Source organism: Mobula hypostoma, chromosome 26 (assembly GCF_963921235.1).
Source record: "Mobula hypostoma chromosome 26, sMobHyp1.1, whole genome shotgun sequence".
In the NCBI taxonomy this organism is placed as follows: domain Eukaryota; kingdom Metazoa; phylum Chordata; class Chondrichthyes; order Myliobatiformes; family Myliobatidae; genus Mobula; species Mobula hypostoma.
The window spans coordinates 38,905,095-38,933,079 of NC_086122.1; the positions used below are offsets into that span (position 1 = coordinate 38,905,095).

Below are 27,985 nucleotides of genomic sequence, written 5' to 3' on the forward strand. Positions count from 1 at the left end.
GAGTGGTGATGAGAGGATTCTGGAGAGCTTGAAATGATCATGAGAATGCATTTCTATTCCACTGCAACAATCTAAGAATTTGATTTCATGGATATAAACTAATGGAATAGGTCATGAGGATAAATGACTGCTGGAAAAAATCTACTTGATTCAACAATGCTCAAGAGAAAATATGTTGACTTTACCAAGTCTGGCCTGTCTGTGAGCCCAGGAATACACAACTTACTGTAGGTGTCTCTGCACTGATCTAGAGTGATGTCGAAAGTTATTTAGTTGCATCAAATCATCATATTCCGTATTAACAAATGGGACTAGCTAATGGGAATCTTGATCAGCGTGGATCAGTTGGGCTGAGTGGCTCTGTCTCCATGGTGTATCACTATGACTCTAATACGTGAGCTGTTTTCTCTGTTAGAGAATGTAGATCTTTACAACACAGTACAAGCCCTTTGGTCCATGACTTTGTGCCAATCTCCTAACCCTACCACTTCCCTCCTACAAAACCTTCCGCTCTTCTATCATCCATGTGCCTGTCTGCCTCTAGCACCACCTTGGCAGGGACGCTCCACACACTCACCACTCTCTACATAAAGAAATTACCTCTGACATCTCTCTATACTTTCCTCCTATCACCTTAAAATTATGCCCCATTGTATTGGCCATCTCTGCCCTGAGGAACAAGTCTCATGCTCTCCACTCCATCTATGTCTCTTATCATCTTGCACACCTCTATCAGATCAATGCCCTTTCTTATTCATTATGGTCCAGGCAAAGTTGCTATAAATGTCTTCCAAAACAAATCTGGTTGGGATTTTTAAAAGAAAGTTTTTAAAATTTCTGCTACAATCACAGCGTAACTCCGATGCCCCTTACTGGATATTAGAGAGAAAGCAATTTGTCTGTCTCTCTGTGTGCTAGTGAGAAGAAGAGAGATAGCTATCTGTAGCTGCGAAAGCTGGACTTTTTTTTTAACATTACATTCAATCTACATGGAATGCAAATTTCTAGACAGAAAAATCACATCCAACTTCAATTTAAAACTTGATTTTCTCTGAAATTATAAATAAACACAAAATGCCCAAAGAACTCAGGAAGTCAGGCAGCATATACAGAGGAGAATATGAAGCCGAGACCTTTCATCAGGCCAGTGGCTCCCTGACCTGCTGACTTCCTCCAGCATTTTGTGTGTGTTGCTCAAGATTTTCAGCATTTGCAGAGTATTTTATGTTAATAAAACTCTGGCCAGGCTTTTTTGAAGAATGGCAAGTTTCTTTCAGTGTTTCTAATCTTTCCATGGCCTCTGAGTGTGTTGGTATGTGCGAAGGAACTGAAGCTTTCTGACTCATCTGGGATGTGAAGTAAGTGTCTGAGTTGAGGGCTATTCATAAACAATTTCCTCCACAGATTCTGCCAGTAATCAATGGACATTTTTCAAGGAAATTCAAATTAACCTCTTCCATACCTTGATGCAATTTGTAGATTGGTTTTGTATTCCACTTCATAGCCTTTCTGTTTTCATGAAGATTTTCATTCTCTGCAGTAAATCCTAAATTGGTTTACATGAAAGGCAACTTCACTGGTAGTCTTGGAAATGAAATGACTTTGCAGATTGGAGGCCCATGTAAAGTCATGTGAAAATCGACAGTTAACGAGATTGTGGCAGGAAACACCTAGAAAACAAGTTCAAGTTTATTGTCATCTGACTCTAAATATATAAATGAAACAACGGGCCACAATGCGCCCACAAATCACATAGAACAAAATATTACGACAAACAAGTTAATAAAATATAATTCAAAAATGCAGGTAGTGTGCAGCATAGGTAAACTGTAGAGTAAACAATCCCTGTCCTGGTGATGGGATGTCGGATGTCGGTGGTGGCAGGGTATTCACAGCCTGAGGGAAGAAGCTGTTACCCAGTCTGACGACCCTGATGCTTAAGAATGTACACATTATGAGTGGAGGGGCTGAGGGAGAGGTATGGTGGCTGGGCTACTTAGATAACACTTCCCAAGAAGCATATGCAAGGTTTGGATTCATGACTAAACCAGGAGTTAAAGGTCCTTAAAGTATACAGTATTTACATTCACGTATGGATTCTTTCGCAATCACGAAACAAGAAAGAGACTTCTACAGTCAATGAAATATTTTTCAATAAATACTGGAAATGCATCAGCAAGTTTGTGAATGGCAAAAAAAAATCCACAATGAACAGCTTTCAATGTTTTGTCGAAAATTGGGGAAAATATATTGGCGACGGCGCAAGGGATAACACTCCTGTTCACACTCTCTCTCTTTAAAGCTGGTATTGGAGACCGGACGGGATGTCTGGTTAACGATTCATCAGACAACACCCGCAGTATTGCAGCCCCCTCAGTTCTCCCCTAGAATCAGCCTGTTTTTTTTAAGCTCACGTCCCTGGTGAGACTTATACTAATAGTTTTCCGATTCAGAGACAAGAGAGAGTGCACTGAGGAAAGACTGAAGCCAACATATTGAAGTACTGTACGTCTTTCTAAACCAAGTGCCTGTTACGAAGCAGGAAGGTTCCTGATTCCGGGTCACTCTCGGAAGCTGGTCATCAAACAGTGCCGTTAATCATTTATGTTCATCAGCGAACGAGTTAGGAAATGATAGACCTAAGTCTGAGAAACTAAATCAACCCACCAGCTCTTTGTTTAGTGAACGCTATGCTTGCAGTCTGAAATTCCGCCTTGCTTTTAAATGCTGCAGCTTTATACTTTGTACTGACTATTTGTTTCGGATGTAGATGAGTTAGATCGAAAGAGAGTATGTTGTACTCTGATTGCAATTAGCGAAGAGTTAGGGGTTTTTTTGCATTCCTGATTGACAACCGAGTCTAGGCTAGCACGTGGCTTTGACGTCGATGAAGGTGTCACATTGTATAAGAAATGATCAGACCGGGAGCGAGAAGCTACAAATCTCTGATTCCGAATCCAACGCAACAAGGACGCCTCGCCTTATTTCTTCGCAATTATCAGGGTACATTGTCCATGTAGCGCGGTGTTACAGCCGGGAGAGTAGAATTAGCCGCTGGAAGAGCGGTCCGGAGTAATCATTGTGAGGTCGTTCGAGCGAAGCGATGGAGCTGTCCACGGTACCGAATGCCGAACGGGAGCTGATGCCAGACTACGTTTCTAAAATGTATTGGGGACTGGCGTTCAATGGTACCTGGGAGGATTTCCAGAACAGTTTTCAAAAGAATATTAGCCTGGATAACGGCACACGATTGAATCCGACCAACGAAACCGCGTCCACAATCCACGCGATCGCTATCACGGCGCTCTACTCGGTAGTGTGTGTGGTTGGGCTTATTGGTAATTTCCTGGTCATGTACGTGATTGTCAGGTAAGGAAAGATGCCGATGTGTGAGACGGTCTTTATCCTGTTTATCACCTCTAAACGTCACAAAACTGTAACCAAGATAGTGGCCGGTTTGCACAGAAAGATCCCATCATGTCTACGAAAGCTGGCACATTGGCCCTGAGTATGGGAGTATTTCAGCATTGATCTACACAAGCCAAATAAAAATCCAGAAAACCTGGACTACTGCAAATCTGAAAGTTCAGGGAGTATTTGCCGTTAACAGATAACTCTGTTTCTCTCTTCACGGACGCTGTCTGACCCATTAAGATTCGCCGGCTTTGTCTTTTTTTAAATTGAAATTAACCCCTCTCATGAAAGAGGGCAAGAGCACTGGACTAGAGAAAATCCCGTCGGAAAACAGAGTAGAGTTTCTTCAGATAGATATTCCAAGGAGACAAGCTGCAGTTAACCAGGGGACTGCAGACGCTGGAAATCTGCAATAAAAATAAAATGCTGGAAATGATCGGCACGACTGGCAGCGTCTGTGAGACGAGAAACAGATGGAAGAGATTATCTAGGTTTTTGCTCCTACACATGTTCAACATTTTCTGCTTTTTTTATTATTTCAGATTTCCAGCAACTGCAATTTCAGCCGCCTCGCTAATCACTTATCGCCCTTTTCAGCATCCACACATCACCCCACCCTTTTCGCCTCCCCGGTGTCTCTTGACTCTCTTTCCTCAATCCTGCTCCCATACCTTCATGAGGGTTTGCTAAACACGAGCTGGTGTGTGTGAGAGGGGGGGGGGCAGATTTGTATAGGCTCAAAATAACGCTTTGAATTAAAGCTGTCAGCTCTTCCCGTTCTCTGGCCTGATATTAATCACTCTTTAAAACTGAATCCAATGACCGTAAAGTAGAAAATTAAAACTGTGTGCATTTTTTAATGTTTTGGTAATAAGTACGCCGAGGCGATTAACAACATTCTGAAATGCTTTTAACTTTTTATTAGACTTAATGAGTTCAAAGTCAGTTTTTTTTTCCTCGTCAGATCCTGGACTGTTCGGCAATTTCACTCGAGATCTAGCTCATAAATTAATTGAATGGTCGGAAATACTGAATAAAATGTAAAGACGACCGTTTAGTATCATAAAAGTGTCTTTATTTTTAGTAATTGATGGGTTCCGTTAACTGCAGTATGACATTGGTCCCCAGTTGCGTCTTGCTGCCCCGGTATACACCTGACCTGTGCATTGAGGTGCTGACAGACCTCACCCGAGAGAGTCTGGGCCCAGCAAATGCCAGTGTTATCAATCAGGTTCATCCGTCTTCTGCTTGGGACCTCAAAACGGCTAAATGTCCAAAAAATATCTGTAACACATCCCAGGTGAAAGTGCTTGGAATCGGTTCTATCCAAGTATTACTGAAAATCGCTGTTTGTTTGGTAATACCCAGTGGACCTAAAGCCGGGTTCTTTAAAAAAAACGACAAAGAAACTAAGAGACACGCGAGACGGTAGTTGCTGGAATCTGGAGCAACAAATAATCTGAGGGAAGAGCCCAACGGGTCTGGCAGCATCTGTGACAGGAAAAAGGATTGTCAATGTTCTGGGCCGAAACCACACAGACGCTGTTTAACCCCGTTTCAGAAGATGACATTTCATGACCTGGGCTGGAGTTGTCATTTGAAATTCAGACACTGTATAACCTCACAGATATCCACTTGTCCGGAAAAAGGGGTCGTAATCTTACACACACACACACACACACACACAAATATAACGACAAACGCCCATTCGGTGTGAAAAGCATTCCTACATAAAAATATCCACAAACACAGACGCTCCCACGTAATCAAATCCATGGGTAGACTATCACACCTACAGATATACTCAGGGTATACTCAGGCACAACAGTCACTCCCACAGAAACCCCCAGGCACGAGAGTCGCGCCCACAGAAACGCCCAGACACAACAGTCAGATCCACATATAAACCCAGACACGACAATCACATCCACAGAGAACTCCAGACACAGCAGTCAGATGCACATATGCCCAGACACAATAACAGTCACACCCACAGATACAGCCAGACACAATCACACTCACACAGAAACACCAGACACAATCACTCCCGCACAAAACTTCAGGCACAATCATAATCTCATCTACGCACATACAAATACACCCAGAAAGAATCACAATTATACAAATACGTAAACCCAGACACAATCACAGTCACAGCCAGACGCAATCACAACCGGAGACGGACATTCGCATTATCCAGACACACATCATCGCACCAGCAAATACAAATAGACACAATAACCTCATTAAAACGTGCAAAAAAAAGTAGATACAGCACACACAAAATGTTGAAGGAACTCAGATCAGGCAAATTCTATGAAAATGAATAAACGCTCTCAGCCCAAAACGTTTATTCAGTTCCATGGATGCTGCCTGACCTGCTGAGTTCTTCCAGCATTTTCCCACATCTGCAGAATCGCCTGCGTTTAATGTACATACAAGCGGATTCACGTCCACATACACTCGCGGAGAATCGCGGTATCACCAGCATGGCCCCGCAAAACCAGAAACGATCCCATCATACAGAACATCCCGAAATATAATCGTTGTAAATTGAGTCTCCTACACACAACGAAACAAGCGGACAAAATATATACACCGGGGAACTGGGAATCATTTCAAAATAATATTTCGATGTTTTTCTTTGGGTGTTGCTGATGGAAACTGAGAATGATTTTATGGGTTGTGTAATTTCTCTTCACTCGCGAGTAAAAACATTGATGTTACACACCAGTCACTCTATTCGCTGTTACGCTGGAGAAATGTCGACTTTCACAAATGCTTCAACTTCTGTCTCACTTTGTGAGTGACCAGCTGGATGTCAAAATGGTTAAAATGATATCAACCTCGCTACCTCAGTGTCAATTTAATCGCCGGGGAATGGATCACCAGTCAATTTAAATCAGGATCGTAATTCCTAACGTCTGCAAAAATACCGAGCTTAACATTGCACAATAAATAAAATGGCCATTCTTCAATTTATCTTTATTTGATGTGCAGGAATTTTGCAAATTCAGTACAGAATTGCACCACCTCGCGGCTTGATTAGGAATTGCCAACAGAAGATAGTTAGGTCCTACCTCACCTTCTCTGTTCTTGCCTGTGTTTGCGGGTCCTATTCACTAATTGTCAATCTACATTATAGCAAGTCTTGATAAACTTGCAAATAATCACTGTTCTCTTAAATACTAAACAAATGAACTATTGAATTAATGCAACCGCTAGCTAAGTGGACTTCAATGGGACTTACAGGACATGTACAGACCAATCAATTTGGGAATTATGCTTCCACTGTTCTCCCATTGCCTTCAGTTTACAAAGGCACACGAGGGAAAGGAATGAAGAAAATCCCTAGAATTTAAAATAATATGTGATAATCATAACCCATTTAAAAAGTATATTTTAGACATAACCCAATTCTGGTAAAGGCTCCCTTGTTAACTTGACTTCCTCTTCCCACTAGATTCAGTGTACCTCAGCAAACGGTCATTGTACTTAGTGTGTGGGAGGGGGTGTAAGGAGGATTTGAAGAGGTGATACAGGAGGAGGAAACTGGAGATCCATGAGCCAGTCATCATCGGGAGGTGCAGACGATGAGGAAACCAGAGATAAATGAGTCAGTCTTCATCAAAGCATCAGAGTAAACTGAAGATTCATGAGCCAGTCCTCATCGAAGGATCAGAGATGGAGAGTGTCAGCAACATTAAGTTTCTCTGCGTTATCATTCAAGAGGATCTGTCCTGGATCCAGCATGCTAGTGCCATTAAAAAGAAAGTAAGACAGCACTTCTACTTTGTTAGAAGTTTGAGAAGATTCAGCATGTCATCTAAGACTTTGAAAAACTTCCATAAGATGTGTGGTGGAGAGTATATTGACTAGTTGCATCATGGCTTGGTATGGAAATAATACCCTTGAATAGAAAATACTACAAGTAGTGGATTCAGCAGAGAGGTAGTTTTAAATTTCTACTTTCTAACCACCTGTACCATAGGGTTTTGTTTTATGTTGTGTCTGGATATGGTAAATATTACCTCCTACAATGAGTCAACTGCATGAGCATTGTACTCATTAAATTCTTAGATCATGAATATTGGTGAGCTTAGTGTTCCTAGATCCAAGCATATAAGAACTGGTAATGCAGCCTTTTACTCCTATGCACCAAGAACCTGGAATATTCTATCAACTGAGATATGCTAGGCTAGTACTGTGGAACGTTTCCAAACACTTAAAAACCTACATTGTTATTTAGCCCACTAATAGGATTACTTAATGCCTGTTGATGTTGAATACATTTATATAATTTGGTATATTCGAGTACAATTTATTCTATATAATTTGTATCTTTACTTGTGATTTTAATTATAATTTTTGTATTTTTGACAATATTGATTTATCTTTACAATCTATGTAAAGTATGAAAGGTGCTATATAAATAAAATTATTATTATTATTATTAATGAACAGTGACCTAGATGGGTTTTGATATTCAGTTATCTGGTTGTTCTAATCAAATGCCACCCTTTGTTGTAAAGGAAATTACAATTGCTGAATCCTGGGGCCAACAGGTCCCAGATTCCACATATGGAGTCAATGACTTATTATAAATAAAATGTTGGAAGCATTCAAAGACTAAAGATTAGCTCTATATGTCACATGTGTAAATGACTAATATGGTGTGCTGGAGGGAGCCCACTAGTGTTAGCAACACACATCAAAGTTGCTGGTGAACACAGGAGGCCAGGCAGCATCTCTAGGAAGAGGTACAGTCGACGTTTCAGACCAAGACCCTTCGTCAGGACTAACTAGTGTTACCATGCTTTCGGCACCAACATAGCAAGCCCACAACTGACTAACTGCAACCTGTACGTCTTTTGAATGTGGGAAGAAACACACGCAGTCATGGGAGAACATCCTTACAGACAGCAGTGGGACTTGAACCATGCTGTTCCAATCAGTCACCAGAGTCGTGAAGTTGTTATGCTAACCACTACCTGCACAACCATCCGTCCTATCCAAAAGGTCAATTAGCAACCATGCAGAGGGAAGCTGGTTTAATATTTCAGGTTGACCATTCATTGAAATAGTTCGTATGGAAGCTTGTTAACCTGATACATTAATTCTATTTCCCTAAATATGCTGCTTCACCTGATGAGTATTTCCAGTGCTTTCTGCTTTCATTATTATATTCAAGAATTGGATTTTGTGTTGAATACCAGCTGATCTGAATTTTAGAGGTGCTGGTTGAGGAAGCACTATGGACACAGGCTCCAGCAGAAGACCATAAGACACAGGAGCAGAATTAGGTCATTCAGCCCATCGAGTATGCTCTGCTGTTCCATCATGGCTGATTCAATTTCCCTCTCAACCCCATTCTTCTGTCTTCTCCCCAAAACCTTTGCACTGTGGAATCATTTAAATCCATTGAAATGGGACAATGGAGCTTGATTCAATATCTCATTTGAAAGAAGGCAATCTGGCAGGGTATCACCTCCTATGGAACACAACAGATTGTGTGTTCAGCTCTGAGAATGGGGCTTCAACTTACAGACTTCTTACCAGGTAGGCAAGCAGGTAATACTTCAGCCAACTGGGACAGTTAGACCCTTTTGTTTTTTATTTGCTTGTGAGATAACATGAATAGCAATGAGGTTAGACTGGTATAATGCAAACAACAGGAATTCTGCAGATGCTGGAAATTCAAGCAACACAGATCAAAGTTGCTGGTGAACGCAGCAGGCCAGGCAGCACCTCTAGGAAGAGGTACAGTCGACGTTTCGGGCCGAGACCCTTCGTCAGGACTAACTGAAGGAAGAGTTAGTAAGAGATTTGAAAGTGGGAGGGGGAGGAGGAGATCCAAAATGATAGGAGAAGACAGGAGGGGGAAGGATGGAGCCAAGAGCTGGACAGCTGATTGGCAAAAGGGATATGAGAGGATCATGGGACAGGAGGTCCAGGGAGAAAGACAAGGCGGGGGGGGGGTGACCCAGAGGATGGGCAAGGGATATAGTCAGAGGGAAAGAGGGAGTAAAAGGAGTGTGAGAGAAAGAATGTGTGTATATAAATAAATAACAGATGGGGTATGATCTGTTAAAATGTGCCACACATTTTAATTCCACATCTCATTCCCATTCTGACATGTCTATCCACGGCCTCCTCTACTGTAAAGATGAAGCCACACTCAGGTTGGAGGAACAACACCTTATATTCCGTCTGGGTAGCCTCCAACCTGATGGCATGAATATCGACTTCTCTAACTTCCGCTAATGCCCCACCTCCCCCTCGTACCCCATCTGTTATTTATTTTTATACACACATTCTTTCTCTCACTCTCCTTTTTCTCCCTCTGGCCCTCTGAATATACCCCTTGCCCATCCTCTGGTTCCCCCCCCCCCGCCGTCTTTCTTCCCGGACCTCCTGTCCCATGATCCTCTCGTATCCCCTTTGCCGATCACTTGTCCAGCTCTTGGCTCCATCCCTCCCCCTCCTGTCTTCTCCAATCATTTTTGATTCCCCCCCCCTTCCACTTTCAAATCTCTTACTCACTCTTCCTTCAGTTAGTCCTGACGAAGGGTCTTGGTCTGAAATGTCGACTGCACCTCTTCCTAGAGATGCTGCCTGGCCTGCTGCGTTCACCAGCAACTTTGATGTGTGTTGCTAGACTGGTATAATGACCACATTGTAATATATGGATGGAATTACTACACAATGACACTCAAAGATCAGAACCAGTATAGGATTTAATATCACTGGCATATGTCATGAAATTTGTCGTTCTGCAACAGCAGCACAATAATATAAAACCTAATTTACAGTAAGTATATATTTTTTAAATTAAATAAGTAGTGCAAAAAGAGAAAAAATGTTGGTGGGTTCAATGTCCATTCAGAAACTGATGGCAGAGGGGAAGAAGCTGTTCCTTCAGGCTCCTGTACCTCCTCCCTGATAGTAGCAATGAGAAGAGGTTGGTGGGGGTCCCTAATGACGAATGTCACCTTTTTGAGATGTGGCTCCTTTTAGATGTCCTGGATGCTGAAGAGGCTAGTGTCTATGACGGAGCTGGCTGAGCTCACAACTTTCTGCAGCTTTTTCCGAATCTGTGCAGTAGCCCCCTCCCCCCCCACACCAAATGCTGATGCAGCCAGACAGAATGCTCTCCAGGGTACATCTGTAGAAACTTACAAGTGCCTTTGGTGACATACGAAATCTCCTCAAACTCCTAATGATACATAGCCACTGTTGTACCTTTTTTATAATTGCATCGATATGCTGGAGCCGGAGTAAATCCTCAGAGAAGTTGACACTCAGGAATTTGAATTTGCTTTCCTACTGATCCCTTGATGGGGATTGGTGCATGTGCCCTCATCTTAACCTTTCCAAAGTGCACAATCAATTCTTCGCTCTTACTGACATTGAATACAAGGACCACTCAACCAGCTGATCGATGTCACTCCTAAGCATCTTCTTGCCACTATCTGAAGTTGTGTCATCAGCCAATATATCAATGAAATAGATAAATCCTTTGTCTTAGCCAATTTCATAGCAAAGAGCCAGCAATGCTTAAGATGTACTGTGAGCTTAAGGAAAAAGGGGCATTAAAATCTTCAACACACAGCTAGTCAGTGAATAACTGATCCCCTTCAAAAGATGAAAGTGTTCTAATCCAATCCATCAAATGCTACCCAATTTGTCAGCGGCACAGTGGCTCGGGTAGAAAGTTGCCACCTCACAGAACCAGAGACTGAAATTTAATCCAGACCTTGGATGTTGTCCCTGAGGAGTCTGCATGTTCTCTGTCACCATGTGGGCTTCCCTTGGGTGCCTCGATTTCCTCCCACATCCCATATCACAGGTTGAAAGATAGAAAAAAAAAGATATGCTTTATTTGTCACATGTACATCAAAACATACCGTGAAATGCATCCTTTGCAACAAATTAAGTCAGTGAGGATAGTGCTGGGCAGCCCGCATGTGTCCCCACATTTCCATCACCAACATAGAATTTCCAAAACTTACTAACCTTAACAATACATGCTTGGAATGTGGGAGCAAACGAGAGCTTTCAGAGGAAACGGACACGACCGGGGAGAATATTCAAACGCCTACATACAGTGGCTGAAATTGAACACAATCAGCAATCGCTGGGTTTGTAAGGGAATGTGCTAAAATAAGACCATAAGACCATAAGACAATAAGACCATAAGACCATAAGGAGCAGAATTAGGCCATTTAACCATGAGTCTGACCTGCCATGTAATTGTGGCTGATTATTTTCCTTCTCAACCCCATTCACCTGCCTTCTCTCCATAACCTTTACTAACTAAGAACCTATCAACCTCCACTTTAAATACCCAACGACTGGGGCTCCACAGTGTCCATGGCAATGAATTTCACAGATTCGCCACCCTCAGGCTAAAGAAATTCCTCACCTGTGCGTTCAGACTGGCTGCTGTAGACTGTCCCCATTGTGAGAGTGAGTTGTAGAATCTGAGGGGATGTCATGGAAGTTTGTGAACAATAAAAATGGGTTTAGTGTAAGATTAGTGCAAATGATGCTTGATGACTGACACCAACTTGCTGATGGTATTTCAATGCCGTGACTTTGTGGCTGGAAGTGATTCTCCCTGAAGTTGATTTCCTGGTCACCTTCCAATAACTTGCTCAAGCAGCCAAATGATAAATGTAAACTGAGTCTATCTGCAGAGTGATTATTCCACCACAGAGTCATCACTATCTGAGCCTAATGGAGACACAAGTGGCTGCAGATGCTGGAATACCGAGAAACACCCAGAATAGCTGCAGTAACCTGTGCTTTACAACTGAGACTAACCCTATCCCGAGCTGACCGCTACACTCCTGCCCTGAAGAATAGGGCTCAGAGGCAAGAACCATGAAAGCTTTTGCCCAGAACCAGGTTTACCATCACTGACATTCATTGTGAATTTTGTTGTTGTGTGGCAATCAACAGAGCAGGCGTAATAAATTACTAGGAGTTACAATAAAAAGTCAATAAATAGAGCAAAAGAGTAGTAGTGAGGTAGTGTTCATGGACCATTTAGAAATCTGATGGTGGAGTGGAAGAATCTGTTCTAAATTATTGAGTGTCAGTCTTCGGACTCCTGTACTTCCTCCCTCATAGTAGTATTGAGAATAGGGCATGTCCTGGATGGTGAGGGTTCTTAATGAAAGATTCTTCAGGTTCTTCCTTCTGAAGATGTCTTCAGTGATGGGAAGACTTGTGCCCATGATGCAGCTGACTAAGTCTATACCCTTCTGAAGTCTTTTAGCACCTCCCAAACAGTGCATGGTGTTATTGGCGAATTTATGGATGGTGTTTGAGTTCTGCGTAGCCACACAGTCATGAGTGCAGAGAGAGTAGAGCAATGGGCTAAGCACACATCTTTGAGGTTCACCTGTGTTGATTGACTGTGAGGACAAGATGTTATCTCCGATCCAGGCTAACTGTCGTCTCCTGCTAGGGAAGTCAAGAATCAAATTGAGGGCTATCACCACAATGCTGAGAAAATAAAGAACTCAGACTGATCCACGAGTTAGAGTCACAGAAAAGTACAACACAGAAATAGGCCCTTCAACCCATCTAGTCCATGCTGAAACATTTAAGCTGCCTACTCCCATCATCCTGCACCGGGACCATAGTCCTCCATACACCTACCATCCATGTACCTATCCAAACTTCTCTTAAATGTTGAAATGGAGTTCACATGCACCACTTGTGCAGGCTGCTCGTTCCATACTCTCACGACCCTCTGAGTGAAGAAATTTCCCCTCATATTCCCCTTAAACTTTTCACCTTTAACCCATGACCTCTGGTTGTTGTCCCACCCAACCTCAGAGAATAGGACCAATCAAGTGTGACAGTGGAAAAGTGTGTATGGAACCGGAGGAGATAGCAGAGGTACTTAATGAATACTTTGCCTCAGTATTCACTATGGAAAAGGATCTTGGCGTTTGTGGGGATGACTTACAGCAGACTGAAAGCTTGAGCATGTAGATATTAAGAAAGAGGATGTGCTGGAGCTTTTGGAAAGCATCAAGTTGGATAAGTCACTGGGACTGGACGAGATGTACCCCAGGCCACTGTGGAAGGTGAGGGAGGAGATTGCTGAGCCTCTGGCGATGAACTTTGCATCAGTGGGGATGGGAGAGGTTCCGGAGGATTGGAGGGCTGTGGATGTTGTTCTGTTATTCAAGAAAGGGAGTAGAGATAGCCCAGGAAATTATAGACCAGTGAGTCTTACTTCAGTGATTGGTAAGTTGATGGAGAAGATCCTGAGGCAGGATTTATGAACATTTGGAGAGGTATAATATGATTAGGAATAGTCAGAATGGCTTTGTCAAAGGCAGGTCGTGCCTTACGAGCCTGATTGAATTTTTTGAGGATGTGACTAAACACATCGATGAAGGTAGAGCAGTAGATATAGTGTGTATGGATTTCAGCAAGGTATTTGACAAGGTACCCCATGCAAGGCTAATTGAGAAAGTAAGGAGGCATGGGATCCAAGGGGACATTGTTTTGTGGATCCAAAACTGGCTTACCCACAGAAGGCAAAGAGTGGTTGCAGATGGGTCATATTCTGCATGGAGGTCGGTCACCAGTGGTGTGCCTCAGGGATCTGTTCTGGGACCCCTACTCTTTGTGATTTTTATAAATGACCTGGACGAAGAAGTGGAGGGATGGGTTAGTAACTTTGCTGATGACACAATAGTTGGAGGAGTTGTGGATAGTGTGGAGGGCTGTCAGAGGTTACAGTGGGACATTGATAGGATGCAAAACTGGGCTGAGAAGTGGCAGATGGAGTTCAACCCAGATAAGAGTGAGATGGTTCATTTTGGTAGGTCAAATATGGTGACAAAATATAGTATCAATGATAAGACTCTTGGCAGTGTGGAGCATCAGAGGGATCTTGGGGTCAGAGTCCATAAGACACTCAAAGCTACTGCATAGGTTGACTCCGTTGTTAAGAAGGCATATGGTGTATTGGCTTTCATCAATCATGGGATTGAGTTTAGGAGCAGAGAGGTAATGTTGCAGCTTTATAGGACCCTGTTGAGATCCCACGGAGTACTGTGTTCAGTTCTGGTCACCTCACTACAGGAAGGGTGTAGCGGAGATTTACAAGGATGTCGCCTGGATTGGGGAGCATGCCTTATGAGAACAGGTTGAGTGAACTCGGTCTTTTTTCCTTGCAGCGATGGAGGATGAGAGGTGACCTGATAGAGATGTATAAGATGATGAGAGGCATTGATCATGTGGATAGTCAGAGGCTTTTTCTCAGGGCTGAAATGGCTAGCACGACAGGGCGCGGTTTTAAGGTGCTGGGGAAGTAGGTACAGAGGAGATGTCAAGGGTAAGATTTTTCTTACTCAGAGAGTGGTGAATGCGTGGAATGGGCTGCCGGCGACGGTGGTAGAGGTGGATACTTTTAAGAGACTGCTGGACAGGTACATGGAGCCCAGAAAAATAGAGGGCTATGGGTATCCCTAGGTAATTTCCAAGGTAAGGACATGTTCGGCACAGCATTGTGGGCTGAAGGGCTTGTATTGTGCTGTAGGTTTTCTATGTTTCTATGCTCTAGTTGAAAAAGCCTGCTTGCATTTATCATATCTAAACCTCTAACAAATATCTCAATCTTTTACATTCCAAGGAATAAACTCCTAACCTATTCAGATTTTCCTTATAACTCAGGTCCTCCAGACCCAGAAACATCCTTATAAATTTTCTCTGTACTCTTTCAACCTTATTTACATCTTTCCTGTGGGTAGGTGACCAAAACTGCCCACAATACTCCTGAGTTAGTTTTGCCAAAAGCATTCCAGAAGGCTCAGAGTTAAATGGGGCAGTGTATTCCCTCACAAGGCCACTGAGAACATGGACCGGGAGTGATTTAGTTCTGTTTGTTTTGCCAGTGGTGTTGTGCATTCAGGCAAACAGCAAGAGGCCATGACAAACAAGTAATAGAGATAATTCAGGTCACTGCTTCCCTTTAGCAGGGAAACCACCGATAGACAGAAAGGGAGAAATATTTACATAACACCTTTTTGTAATCTGAGCACATCCCAAAGCAATTTGCAGAAAAGGGTACTCGGTAAATGTAATTCTATGAGATGGTGGATGAGGGAGGTAAAATACAATAACATAGTTTTCATCTACTGCAGCTGAAACATCAAATAAACTCTCAGCTCAAATAAATAATTAATTCAGGAGAAGGAAATATAATCAACCATTATAGGACCTGAACTATTTAACTGATTTTTCATCTACTTTTACACTATCATAAACAGGTGTACTGTACATATTAATGGGGTGACTGAGATTATACTCACCAGATTAATGGGAGTGCTGGGTGAAAACTGGCCAGTGTAACTTTTTACTGAGATATCCCAGCCAGATTCAATCTGCTGCTGACATTGAATCTTTATACGTTAATTATTCAGGAAATACTGGCATAACCCTGCATTTTTTATATCACTGGTTAGAATTAGAATCTTATATCTGCATTCATTTGACACTTTTACTAACATCCAGAAACTCTCTGAGAACCAACACCTGATAAACAAATTCCTTCAGAAGGAGGCTTAAAAAGCAAAGCCCTGCAAATCTAAAATACAAACAACATGCTGGAGGAACTCAGCAGGCCAGACAGCATCTCTGGAGAATGAAACAGAACAAATCATGGTGTGGATGTGTGGTTCTTCCTGGTAGCAGCAGTGAGAAGAGTGTATGACTGGGTGGTAGGGAGAGTCCTTGATGATGGATGCTGCTTTCTTGCACGGCGCCCTTTGTAAATGTGCTCAATGCAGAGGAGGGCTTTCTCTGTCATTGACTGGGCTACATCCACTACTTTTTGCAGTGTTTTTCCATTTTAGGGCATTGGTGTTCCCAACTAACCATGATGCAAACAGTCAGTATTCTCTCCACCATGCATCTGTAGAAGTTTGTCAAAGTTTTAGATCACACGCTGAATCTGCACAAACTCCTAAGAAAGTACAGCCACTGCCATGCTTTCTTCATAATTGCATTTACATGCTGAACCCAGGACAGATTTGCTGAAATGATAACACTGAGAAATTTAATATTGCTGACTCTTTCCACCTCTGATGCCCTAATGAGGACTGCCTCATAGATCTCTGGTTTCCTCCCCCTCTGGTCAATAACCATCTCTTTGATTTTGCCGACATTGAGAGCAAGGCTGTCGTTGTTGCACCATTCAGCCGTATCTCCCTCCTATATGCCAACTCATCACCAACTTACATTTGGCCAACGACAGTGGTGTTGTCAGCAAACTTGAATATGGCATTGGAGTTGTGCTTAGCCACACATAAGGGAACAGAGTAGTCTTGTGGTACACCTGTGCTGATGCTGACTGGGGTGGAGATATTGCCAATCTGAACAGACTGAGGTCTACAAATGAGAAAATCAAAGGTCCAGTTACACAAGGAGTTTTTGATGTCCAGGACTTGGAGCTTATTGATTAGTTTTGAGGAGTTGATAGTATTGAATGCAGATCAATAGTCAATGAAAAGCATCCTGATATATGGATCTTCACAGTCCAGATGTTCCAGAGCTGAGTGGAGAGTCGATGAAATGGCATTGGATGTTGACCTGTTGTGATGGTAAGCAAATTGGAGAGACTTCAGGTTGCTTCTCTATGCTTCATCACTGGTGACTTTGGTTCTGGACTACAGGCAAAGGACGTTGAACATAATGCTGTACCAAACATGTACTTACTTTAGAAATTACATAGGGTTACCCATAGGCCTCTGTTTTTCTAAGCTCCATGTGCCTATCCAGGAATCTCTTAAAAGACCCTATTGTAGCCTCCACCACCGTCGCCACTCTCTGCATAAAAAGAACCTTACTCTTGATATCTCCTCTGTACCTACTTCCAAGCACCTTAAAACTGTGCCCTATTGTGTTAGCCATTTCAGTCCTGGGAAAAAGCCTCTGGCTGTCCACATGATCAATGCCTCTTACCATCTTATACACCTCTATCAGGTCAGCTCTCATCCTCTGTCGCTCCAAGGAGAAAAGGCCAAGTTCACTCAACCTATTCCCAATGCTCCCCAATCCAGGCAACATCCTTGTAAATCTCCTCTGCACCCTTTCTATAGTTTCTACATTCTTCCTGTAGTGAGGTGACCAGAACTGAGCGCAGCACTCCAAGTGGGGTCTGACCAGAGTCCTATACAGCTGCAACATTACCTCTCAGGTCTTGAACTCAGTCCCATGGTAGATGAAGGCCAATGCACCGTATGCCTTCTTACCCACACAATCAACCTGCGCAGCAGCTTTGAGTGTCCTATGGACACAGACCCCAAGATCCCTCTGATCCTTCACACTGCCAAGAGTCTAACCATTAATACTATATTCTGCCATCACAGTGTTGAAGATATCAGGGTGATGACATCAAGACTGGTTCTATTATGAACTTCTTGGTTTAAGTCACAAAGCAAATGCAAGACTGAGACAAATTTCTGCCCAAAGCCATATGGGAAAAGGATGCTCCACATTCCCTCAAATGACACAAAGGCTTTTGGGAGATTGAGAATGACCATGTATCATGATTGATGCCAATTCCTGCATCTTCTTTGATGCAAGATTATGTCTATTGTGTCATCCACCCATCACCCTTGTCTTTGACGAAGGACGGAAGGGATAATAGTGGGTGACTTCTTGTGAACATTTTTCCTTTGAGTCTGTTTGCCATATACTAATTCTCATTTGGAACTCAAAGCCGAGTATATAAATTAAACAATGTTGGCCATCAGGGTTGGTGTGTGTTTAAACACGTTTAGCAGGGGCATGCACTTCAGAGCTGAAATCAGGAGATTCTAGCATGTAGAGGATTGTGAAGCTGTGGAATTCTCTTCCAAGACATTAAGAAGGTACATATATTTCTGAATGCTAAAGAGATCAAGGAAGATGGACAGAGACCAGGAAACCGGGTATCAACGTGGATGATCGGCGAAACAGCTTCATTGGTCTGAAGGATGACACCTGCACCTTCGTCTATATTTCTTTCTCTATGAGAAACACCCAGTGAATTAGATGCATTTTAAGGTAATCTCGCAATCTGACCAAAGGGGATATTTAATTTCCAGATCTTCCCCCATTTCAGCATTTCTTTCTTTGCTACATTTCTGCTCTGAGACTCACCTTCACCTGCACAACCTCCAGTGCTGACTATCCCATAAGAGATCCTTCCCATTTCGCTAAACAGCTGGCATCTTGTGGCATGCTTCCAAGTTAACTGAGCAAAAGCAGAGAGCAGCAATTAGTGCCACCGTAGCGGCTCTTATTATGCTATAAATCTGAAAAAGAAGATGCTGGTGTCTATTCACACACCGCTTATAATTGGCTAATTGCTGTACTTGTTTTTGCAGTTAGATTAACATTTTTATTGCTCCATTTTACCAAAGCAAAGGAACTTAAAACTGTGTTGTATCTGGCGGGCTGACAAATCTCATTATGATTTACTTCGAGATTAAAAATTCCTCTGGGCATTAATGATTTGATGAAAGGCAAGTCACGGGGCTCCATTTGCTTGAGGAGTAACCTGTGCAACCCCATAGGTCAAACAGTAGGCAACATTCCAATCATATTTAAGAGTGTCAAATAGATAATCTGGATCGACACTGAAGGAATGGTGCAATTGGTTTCTAGACATCAGGTCAGTTCATATTTCTTCAGTACGCTCCGTGCCCGGTTGATTAAATACAAGAATGGAATCCTATGTGGTCTTCTACTGCGGCAGCGGATCCCACTTCTGCACATCACTGCTGTAACATATGGATATTTGAGTTCCTGTCAGCTTTGAGTCAACTTGAACCAGTCTGACCATTCTCCTCAAATCTCTGTCATTAACAAGGCATTTCTCTTCTTAGAACTGTCGCTCACTGGGTGTTATTTTTTTTTTGTTTCTCGTACCATTCCCTGCAAACTACAGAGACTGTTGGATGTGAAAACAATCAGCAGTTTCTGAGATGCATGAATGACCCCGTCCGACACCAATAATCATTCCACTATCACAGTCACCTAGATCACATTTCTCCCCCATTCTGATGCTTGGTCTGAACAACAGCTGAACCCCTTGTCTGCATGCTTTTATGCATTGAGTTGCTGCCACATGATTGGCTGATTAGATATCTGCAATCACGAGGTGTGCACGTGTACCTAATAAGGTGGCCCCTGAATGGAATATTCCCTAATATTTTTTTCCTCGCTCTCCACATTCTCAGCAAGTCCAACAGGAATGTGGAGGGTAAAACTTACAAGGACAATTTGCAACATCCAATTAACATAACAATCTGTGCATCTTGAGGACATGGGAAGAAACCAAAATATGTGGAGGAAACCCATACATTAACAGGAAGAACTTGCAAACTCCACACAATCAGCACTGGAGCTCAGGATGGAACACAGCTTGCTGGTGCTGTGGGCAGCAACCCTCCCATCAAGTGCCACTCCCATGAGCCAACTTGCAAAAGAGTAAACCAAAGGTGCCTGGCCTTTCCAGATGCACATCAAAATTTGGTTGCATCAAAAATATCTACCAATTACATGTTGTGTACCAAGCCGGCTGCCACTGGAATTTGTTCTGGTGGGATTGTTTCATGTCCAGTTTCCTCCCACAATTCAACGGCGTACCGGCTAGATTAACTGGTCGTTATAGATTGCCCCGTGATCAGGTCAAGGTTAAATCGGAGTTATTGTGGTGGCACATCTCACAGGGCTGGAGGGGACTATCCCACACTGTGTCTCTGTCAGTCAATAAACAAACAAAATAAATACATATTCAGGTTTAATTATCATTCAACCATATGTAAATATAGCCAAATGAAAGAGCGTTCCTCCCGGACCAAGGTGCAAAACACATTATAACAACACACAACGTACATGGTTAGGATTTCAGGAAAACATACAGTCACTATTTGTCCACTTAATGGTTGTGCTAAAAAAAATGTCTGAAATTTAATATGGCCAGTTAACCATTTTTCTAAGTGGGTAATGTATGGTGAGAAGAAAACAGTAGAAATCTGAAAATGTCAAATTGCAACTTTGGTAATTGCTTCTCCGTACAGATGGCATCTCTGCTGAGACTTTCCAGCACTTACCGAAGCATTTCAAAATACTATAAAGCAAACATTAACCACATTAGTTGTGTACTTAAAAAAACAAACACGCAGGAAATTAAATCACCCAAGGAATAGTTATGATTTGAGAATATTTTCAGACAGCCTATTGAAGTTCAAAGTAAATTTATCAAAGTGCATATGTCACTATATACAACCCTGAGATTCATTTTCTTGTGGGCATTTACAGTAAATACAAGAAATGCAATAGAATCAATGAAAGACCACACCCAAACAGGACAAACAACCAATATGCAATTTTTTTGTACTGTTTAGATGGTTTGGCACAGACTAGATGGACCAAAGGGTTTGTTTCTGTGCTGTACTTTTCTATGATTCTTTTTTATGAAACTGTGCAAATAAAGGAAAAAAATGAAACAATAATAATAGGGTTTCTTGTAGCGATATAGAAACCCATGGTTAACAGAAAAAAAATCGCAAAAATACATAATTAAAGACCAACAATTCAAGATGATAAATGTAGAAAATGCCAAGAAAAACTAGAAACAATCCAATACTTTACAGGATCCTGTAACAGTTTAACACAATCTGATTACCTATACAGCACAATTAAGTGACAAACATTTTCCATCAAAAGTGTGCTTTAAAATACAAACTTAAATGAAATCACATCTTGCTATAAATACAAATCTGTTCCAGTTTTAGAATCAGAACACCACAAATTATATTATGACCGATCAGCTATTACAGATAGGACAATCCATAGTAACCATCCAGATATAATAATACAGGATAAACAAGCAAGAACAACTTATTTAATAGATACAGCCATTCCAAACAGAAATCAGTAAGTGAAAAACACCAGAAATATGCTGAATCAAAAGAGGAAATTGAAAGAACATGATCAGTCTATACATTGTCCCAATAGTAATATCTACAACTGGTGTCACCCCAAAGACACTACACATTAGCATTAAACAATTAGGGCTACACAGTAATATCTGTGTAAATCTTCAGAAAGCCACAATACTAAACACGAGAGTAATCCAAAAGTTCCTAGCAATTGACAAATGAGCATGCTTGGCTATGCCCATACCTCAGGTTTTAACAGATTGAGCTGAGAAAGACATTGATGGCAATAATAATAATAAATAAGCAATAAATAGTGAGAACATAAGATGAAGAGCACTTGAAAGCAAGTCCGGCCATACAATCCAAGACCTGACAGGTGATAATTTAGTTCCCGTCAATCCAGTACTTGTGCAGTCTAGACAATGATTTTTGTTAAGTGTGAGTACAAAAGACAGACAATTTCAGGAATAAGATTCTGCATGGGTTCATCCCGCTAATGGTGCTATCTCCTGTTCTGCCAAAGCTGAACTTCACCACAGGTGGAACTTGGACTGAAGATGGAGGTAAAATTTATGCTCATGTTAGATTCATCAATAACTGTCAATGAGATCAACCCAGCAGAATTAACTGTGCTCTTGTAGTTACTGCATCAAGGTACACATTTCCTTCAAACTCAGTTGCGTCTGCGCAACACATCAGAAATCAGATTAGGGGTTTTGCCTATACCTCAGTGTTCAGCCTTAGCATTCTTTCCTTCATTATGAAGGGCTGTGGGTTCAATTCTATTGCGGGCTGATGCTCTTGGTCCATACTGTAGTATCAGTACATTTATCAGGGATGCTGCCTTTCAGGAGGAATATTAAGACCATAGGACGTAGGAGCAGAATTAAGCTATTTAGCCCATTGTATTTGCTCCACCATTCCATCATGGCTGATTTATTGTCCCTCTCAACCCCATTTTCCTGCCTCCTCCCTGTAACCTTTGATGCCCTGACTACATCTTGGTCTCTGTGCCATTATCACAATGTTTCCTAAGGGGTCGTACTTTATACAGATAAGCTCCAGGTTACAACAGTGAGGCCTGAAACATAAATTCCTCCCTTTTTGCAGGCACTGATTGCTGTTGTTTCCAGCATTTTTGGTTTCCATTTCTGCAGCTCTTTGCAACATCTGGTCATTCCTTTCATGACCTCAGCATGTTGCAAAATACCTTTCAGCCTCAATACCTCTCGAAGTGCAATCCCTGTTGTAACGTAGTGGACCCAGCATCAAGTGCAAGCCCACTTAGCCAGCTAATTGAAGATGATTGTATCGCCTCTGTTTTTATTGATGATGATTGAGGCATAAATATTTAAGATTAATGACGGTGGTTGTCCGTCATACCCGACGATGATGGGAAATCTGTGTGGTGGTTTTTAAAGTGGAAAAGCCATTGCACTCGGGCAGTTTCACTCTCTCAACCCTCAGAAGTCTGGGTCCAGTGTTGGTTCCTTGGTTGCGGTAGACAGCTATGACCATGACATCATACCTTTCGTTTTCCACAAAGTGTTGCAGAATTGCCTTCCTGGCTGTTGGATCTCACCGTAGATTTCATCTGCCCAGTTCATCGGAGCTGACTTCATGCTAGAGCAGGAATGGCCCTACCTCACCGGGGTATAGGTGTGCTGGCTACACCCACCTGGTTTAGCCCACCTGTCGAAGTATTGTACTGGGGTGTGGCCGCTGTCACATGCAAGCAGCGACTTGGAGCCACAGGTGAGAGCTGCCTGTCCGGTGGGCATCAAGGTGAATGAGCAAATTGCCCCAGACTGGACACACGAGCTCCTTCACCAGAGGTGCTACCATTCCCAGGTCACTCCATACACCCTATTTAAGATTAAGATTAGTTTTACTTGTCACATGTACACTAAAACACACAGTGAAATGTATTGTTTGCGTTAACAAGCAACACAGTCTGAGGATGCGCCGGGCAGCCTGCAAGTGTTGCCATGTTTCCGGCTGCAGCATTGCATGCCCACAACATACTAACCCTGATCTGGAGATGTTCTGGAATGAGAGGGGAAACAGGAGCACCCGAGGAACCACATATGACTTCCAGGACAACAGGCAGAACTGCGTATTCAGGAATATTTTAGTTGGTTATAATTGGAGGATTTAATAATTTAGCAAGAACTGCTCTAATCACTGGTTTGGATTGGGTTAGTAACCTCAGCTCTGGTATCACACAGGTACCACTTGGTCTTGGTCTTGGAGGGTGGGGGAGGTGGAGGAAGATGGGGGGGGGAGGAAAGTATGTGGGTACCTTTCTCTCGCAACTGGCGCCCAGTGCACTAGTGTTCAGGGCTGTAAGGCTGGAGACTAATTGGTACAGGACAGCTATACTCTACACTGTTCCAGTTCACCAGGATACCAACAGTAGACTCCACCTGCATCACTAGTAGTCACCTCAGTAAGAGTCCTGAAAGATCCTGATGAGGGGTTTAGGTCCAAAACATTGACTCTTCCTCTCCATAGATGCTGCTTGACCTGCTGTGTTCCTCCAGCATTGTGTGTGTGTTGCTCTGCAAGAGTCAGTCCCTGCAGGAAACTAAGGGATTTTCCCACTAAATGTCCAGCTATAATGGAGTTTCTATTGCTTTCTCAGGTACACAAAAATGAAGACCGCTACAAATATTTACATCTTCAATCTTGCGCTGGCAGATGCCTTAGCCACGAGTACGCTGCCATTCCAGAGTGCCAAATATCTGATGAACACCTGGCCCTTTGGAGAGCTGTTGTGTAAGATAATTATATCAATTGATTACTACAACATGTTCACCAGCATCTTCACTCTCACTATGATGAGCGTCGATCGCTACATTGCCGTCTGCCACCCCGTTAAGGCATTGGATTTCCGCACACCCATGAATGCAAAGATTGTCAATGTCTGCATGTGGCTGCTGTCATCCGCCATTGGAGTCCCTGTCATGGTTATGGCCATCACGCGCCCAGATGATAACGGTAAGTTAAAGTTTAGTTTTATTTGTCATACTGTACGTACGTCAAAGCAGTGTGCAAGTGTGCAATGTGCCATTTGTGTCAATGACCAACACAGTCTGAGGATAGCTCACAAGTGTCGCCATGTTTCTGGTGACAGTGTAGCATGCCCACAACTCACTAATCCTAACCATGCAGGAAGCTGGAGCACCTGGAGGAAACACAGCCAGTAATGGGGAGAACACACAAATTCCTTACAGACAGCGATGGGATTCAAACTCTATTCAGTGATTGCTGCTGCTGTAAAGTGATTCCGCTAACCACTACACTACTGTAACCAGGCCACCACCTGTTGGTCACCACAACTCAAAAAGGATTAAGAGGAGACTTGTTTGTGTTTCTGAACATCATGAAGGCTTTTGATAGGATTATTAAGGAGAAGACATCCTCACTGGCAGGGACATAATAACCAGAGTCACACAGATTTAAGATCAAAGGTAAAGGAACCAGAAGGGAAAATGAGACATGGTTTTATCAATGTTTCAAAGATCTAGCAGGGGTTCCTAACCTTTTTTATGCCATGGACCAATACCGTTAGGGGTTCCATGGATTTCAGGTTGGGAACCTCTGAGGGGAGTCTAGGACCAGAGAACACAGCCTCAGAATACAAGGATATCCCTTTGGAACAGAGATAAGGAGGAATTTCTTTAGCCAGAAAGTGGCGAATCTGTGGAATTCCTTGCTACAGATGGCTGTGGAGGCCAAGTCATTGACTATATTTAAAGCACAGGCTGAGAGGTACGAGTGTCAAAGGTTACAGGGAAACGGGGTCGAGAGGGATAATAAACCAGCCATGATGGAATGGCAGAGCAGACTCGAGAGGCCAAATGGCCTAATTATGCTCGTATGTTTTGTGATCTTATAGTCTTCAACACAGGAAGGTGTTAAAATCTGGGGTGGACCATCTGCAGTGCTATGCAAGCACATTTAACAGCAGGTTTCAAAAGGGAATTGTAACTGAAAAGAATGAACTACCAAGCAATAGGAAGAGGTCGGGATGTATGGGACTATGTGGGATAGGTCAAACAAGCTCCAGCTCTGTTGCATGATTGTACATTATTTGAAAAGTGATATCCACAAAAGATGATTGTGTTTACTGAAGGTCAATTAGCATCCTATGCCCCGACCATTTTCAGTTGCTTTACCAATGACTTTCTATTATGAGGTCTGAAGAGGAGCTGTTTGCTGATGACTCAATGCTCAGCTCAGTTTGCAGTTACTCAGCTAATAAGGTATTCCATGCTTGGCATGCCGCAGGATCTAGACAACATTCAAGCATGGACATTCACATGACATGACTGGCAGGCAGTGGCCATCTCCAAAGGGTTTTAATGCAAACCATCATATCTAATGGCATTACAATTGTCAAATCACCCTCTATCAATACCCTGGCAATCACCATTTGATCAGAAACTCAACTACCAACCACACAAGGATACAAGGAAAATTCAGAAGCAGGGACTCCTCCATCAAGTTACACCAACTGACATCCTAAATTCCCTACACCACCTACATGGCACATGATGAAATATTCTCCACTTATCCTGATGAGTACAGCTCCAATAACACCCAGCATTTAGGACAAGGCACCCCACTTGACTGGCGACCAATCCACCACCCATAACAACCAGTGTCTTCATGACTGGCACAAAGAAACTGGGGTGTATACCACCCTCAAATTACACTGCAGTTGATCACCTGGCTACTTGAATGGCACCTTCCAAACCCTCAATCTGTACCACCTGCAGCTCTGCTCCACCGTACAAATTTGGAAGTAACTTGCCCATTCTTCATAGTCACTGGGTCTAAATCCTGGAAATATGAGTTACATCTTTTCTTCTCCATCTCACTCTGTATTCATGGGTTGTGATTTCCATTGCCGTATCTGGAAAATGTTACATACATTAAGTCTATTCCCTTTTGGTTTGAATATGCTAATCTTTTGATAAATACCCCATGGGAGCACTTCAACAAATGGTCTATTTCAAGGGAATAAGAAGCCTCTCATCACATTCTTGAGGGCAATAAAGAAGAATATTCTTTCCTGCAATACCATATTCTCTGTATCCTGTGGATGAATGTACTTAATAACTTTGATTTTTCATGTGTCTTTATCCTTCTTCACTTGCAGGCAGTGTGATGTGTGGCATTCAATTCCCAGAGCCCAAAAAATACTGGGAAAATGTAACCAAAATTTGTGTCTTCATCTTTGCCTTTGTCATCCCGGTGTTGGTCATTACAATTTGCTACAGTCTCATGATCCTGCGTCTGCGAAGTGTCCGACTCCTCTCGGGCTCCAAAGAGAAGGACAGGAACCTGCGGAGGATTACACGGATGGTCCTCGTGGTGGTAGCCATCTTCATCATCTGCTGGACACCGATTCACATCTTCGTCATTGTCAAGGCCTTGGTGAAAGTTGGCTCAAGTCCCTTGATATCGGTCAGCTGGCACTTCTGCATTGCTCTGGGGTACACCAACAGCTGCCTCAACCCTGTGCTCTACGCCTTCCTGGATGAGAACTTCAAGCGGTATTTCCGTGAGTTCTGCCTGCCCCTGCGTACCAGGTTGGAAGAAAATAGCTTCACCCGAGCTAGAAAGACAACTAGGGAATCGGTTTGCGCCTGCACCCCCTCTGAGATGGTCAACAAGCCAGTATGACTAGGCGTGAACAAGCCCAGTAAGGGCTCACACTCTGGGAGAGAACAGGACCTGAATTCTGAAGTAACACAAATCACAACGGAGTTTTAACCATTATTATTTCAAATAAATGATGATTGTAATTTAAATCTTTAAGGAGGGAAATCGAGGCATTTGTGTACTTGCCTCAGTTTTCCAGGGAGTTTAGTTCACACTGTAATCTAGTTAGAATTTCATTTACAAAGTTCAAGTGATTGCCTGTAATAAGGAAAATTAACTTAGCAATTATTTTTACATAGAAAGCTTACAAACACGCACGCACACACACACACACTGCCTTTGGCACAAAGGTATACTTTTTTTTTGAAGAAGTTGCCTTAATTCAATGTGTCAGGCTGTTTTACTTGGTGTTAAATGTTTTCTAACCTTTGTTGGGAAAGTGGTACTACACATTATTTATTTTACAATTACCACAATGACACAAGTTTTGTTATAGTCCATAGTAGCCTTTAATTAAATGTATCTCCCTGCATTGAGTTATGTAGATGTTTTTATATACTCATTGCACAGACTTAATTGTCTTCTTAAAGCAATGTAGGCAGATCTGATATCTCCATTCTTGCTGACAGCCCTTTTATGAAACAATCACCTTATTTCCCTAAGAGTCGTTCTCAACCCAAAAGGACATGCAAATGCCTCATCTAACAGGGAGGAAACGGATGAAAAGGAATTCCTTCTGTTTTTCTATGGTAGTATTTAGACACATTGAAATTCAGCTGCTGGACTGATGTCAGGGAGAAATTTAATGGTTGATATTTTATAATGCTATATGTGTGGTTGAAGTTATTGCTGTAAAAAGAGTTAAGATATGTATCATATTTCTGACATTGTAAACACATGGATTAAAGAGTTGATCACATATTCTTCAGCCAACC

At 42.5% G+C, this 27,985-nt stretch overlaps 1 protein-coding gene across 1 annotated transcript; it reads left to right on the forward strand.

The window, feature by feature from the left end:
* The first annotated feature begins 2,967 nt into the window (after window positions 1–2,967).
* Window positions 2,968–27,985, forward strand: LOC134338274 (delta-type opioid receptor-like). Its single transcript, XM_063033996.1, has 3 exons — window positions 2,968–3,369; window positions 24,022–24,377; window positions 26,545–27,985. Exons 1-3 carry the CDS (start codon window positions 3,104–3,106, stop codon window positions 27,069–27,071), a joined length of 1,149 nt encoding a protein of 382 aa, XP_062890066.1. The 5' UTR covers window positions 2,968–3,103; the 3' UTR covers window positions 27,072–27,985.

Excerpts from the sequence above, each read along its gene's own strand:
- LOC134338274 (XM_063033996.1), top strand. The coding sequence starts at position 3,104 with ATGGAGCTGTCCACGGTACCGAATGCCGAACGGGAGCTGATGCCAGAC. Across the intron at positions 3,370-24,021 it reads GTCATGTACGTGATTGTCAG|GTACACAAAAATGAAGACCG; the intron begins GTAAGGAAAGAT and ends TTGCTTTCTCAG. Across the intron at positions 24,378-26,544 it reads CACGCGCCCAGATGATAACG|GCAGTGTGATGTGTGGCATT; the intron begins GTAAGTTAAAGT and ends CTTCACTTGCAG.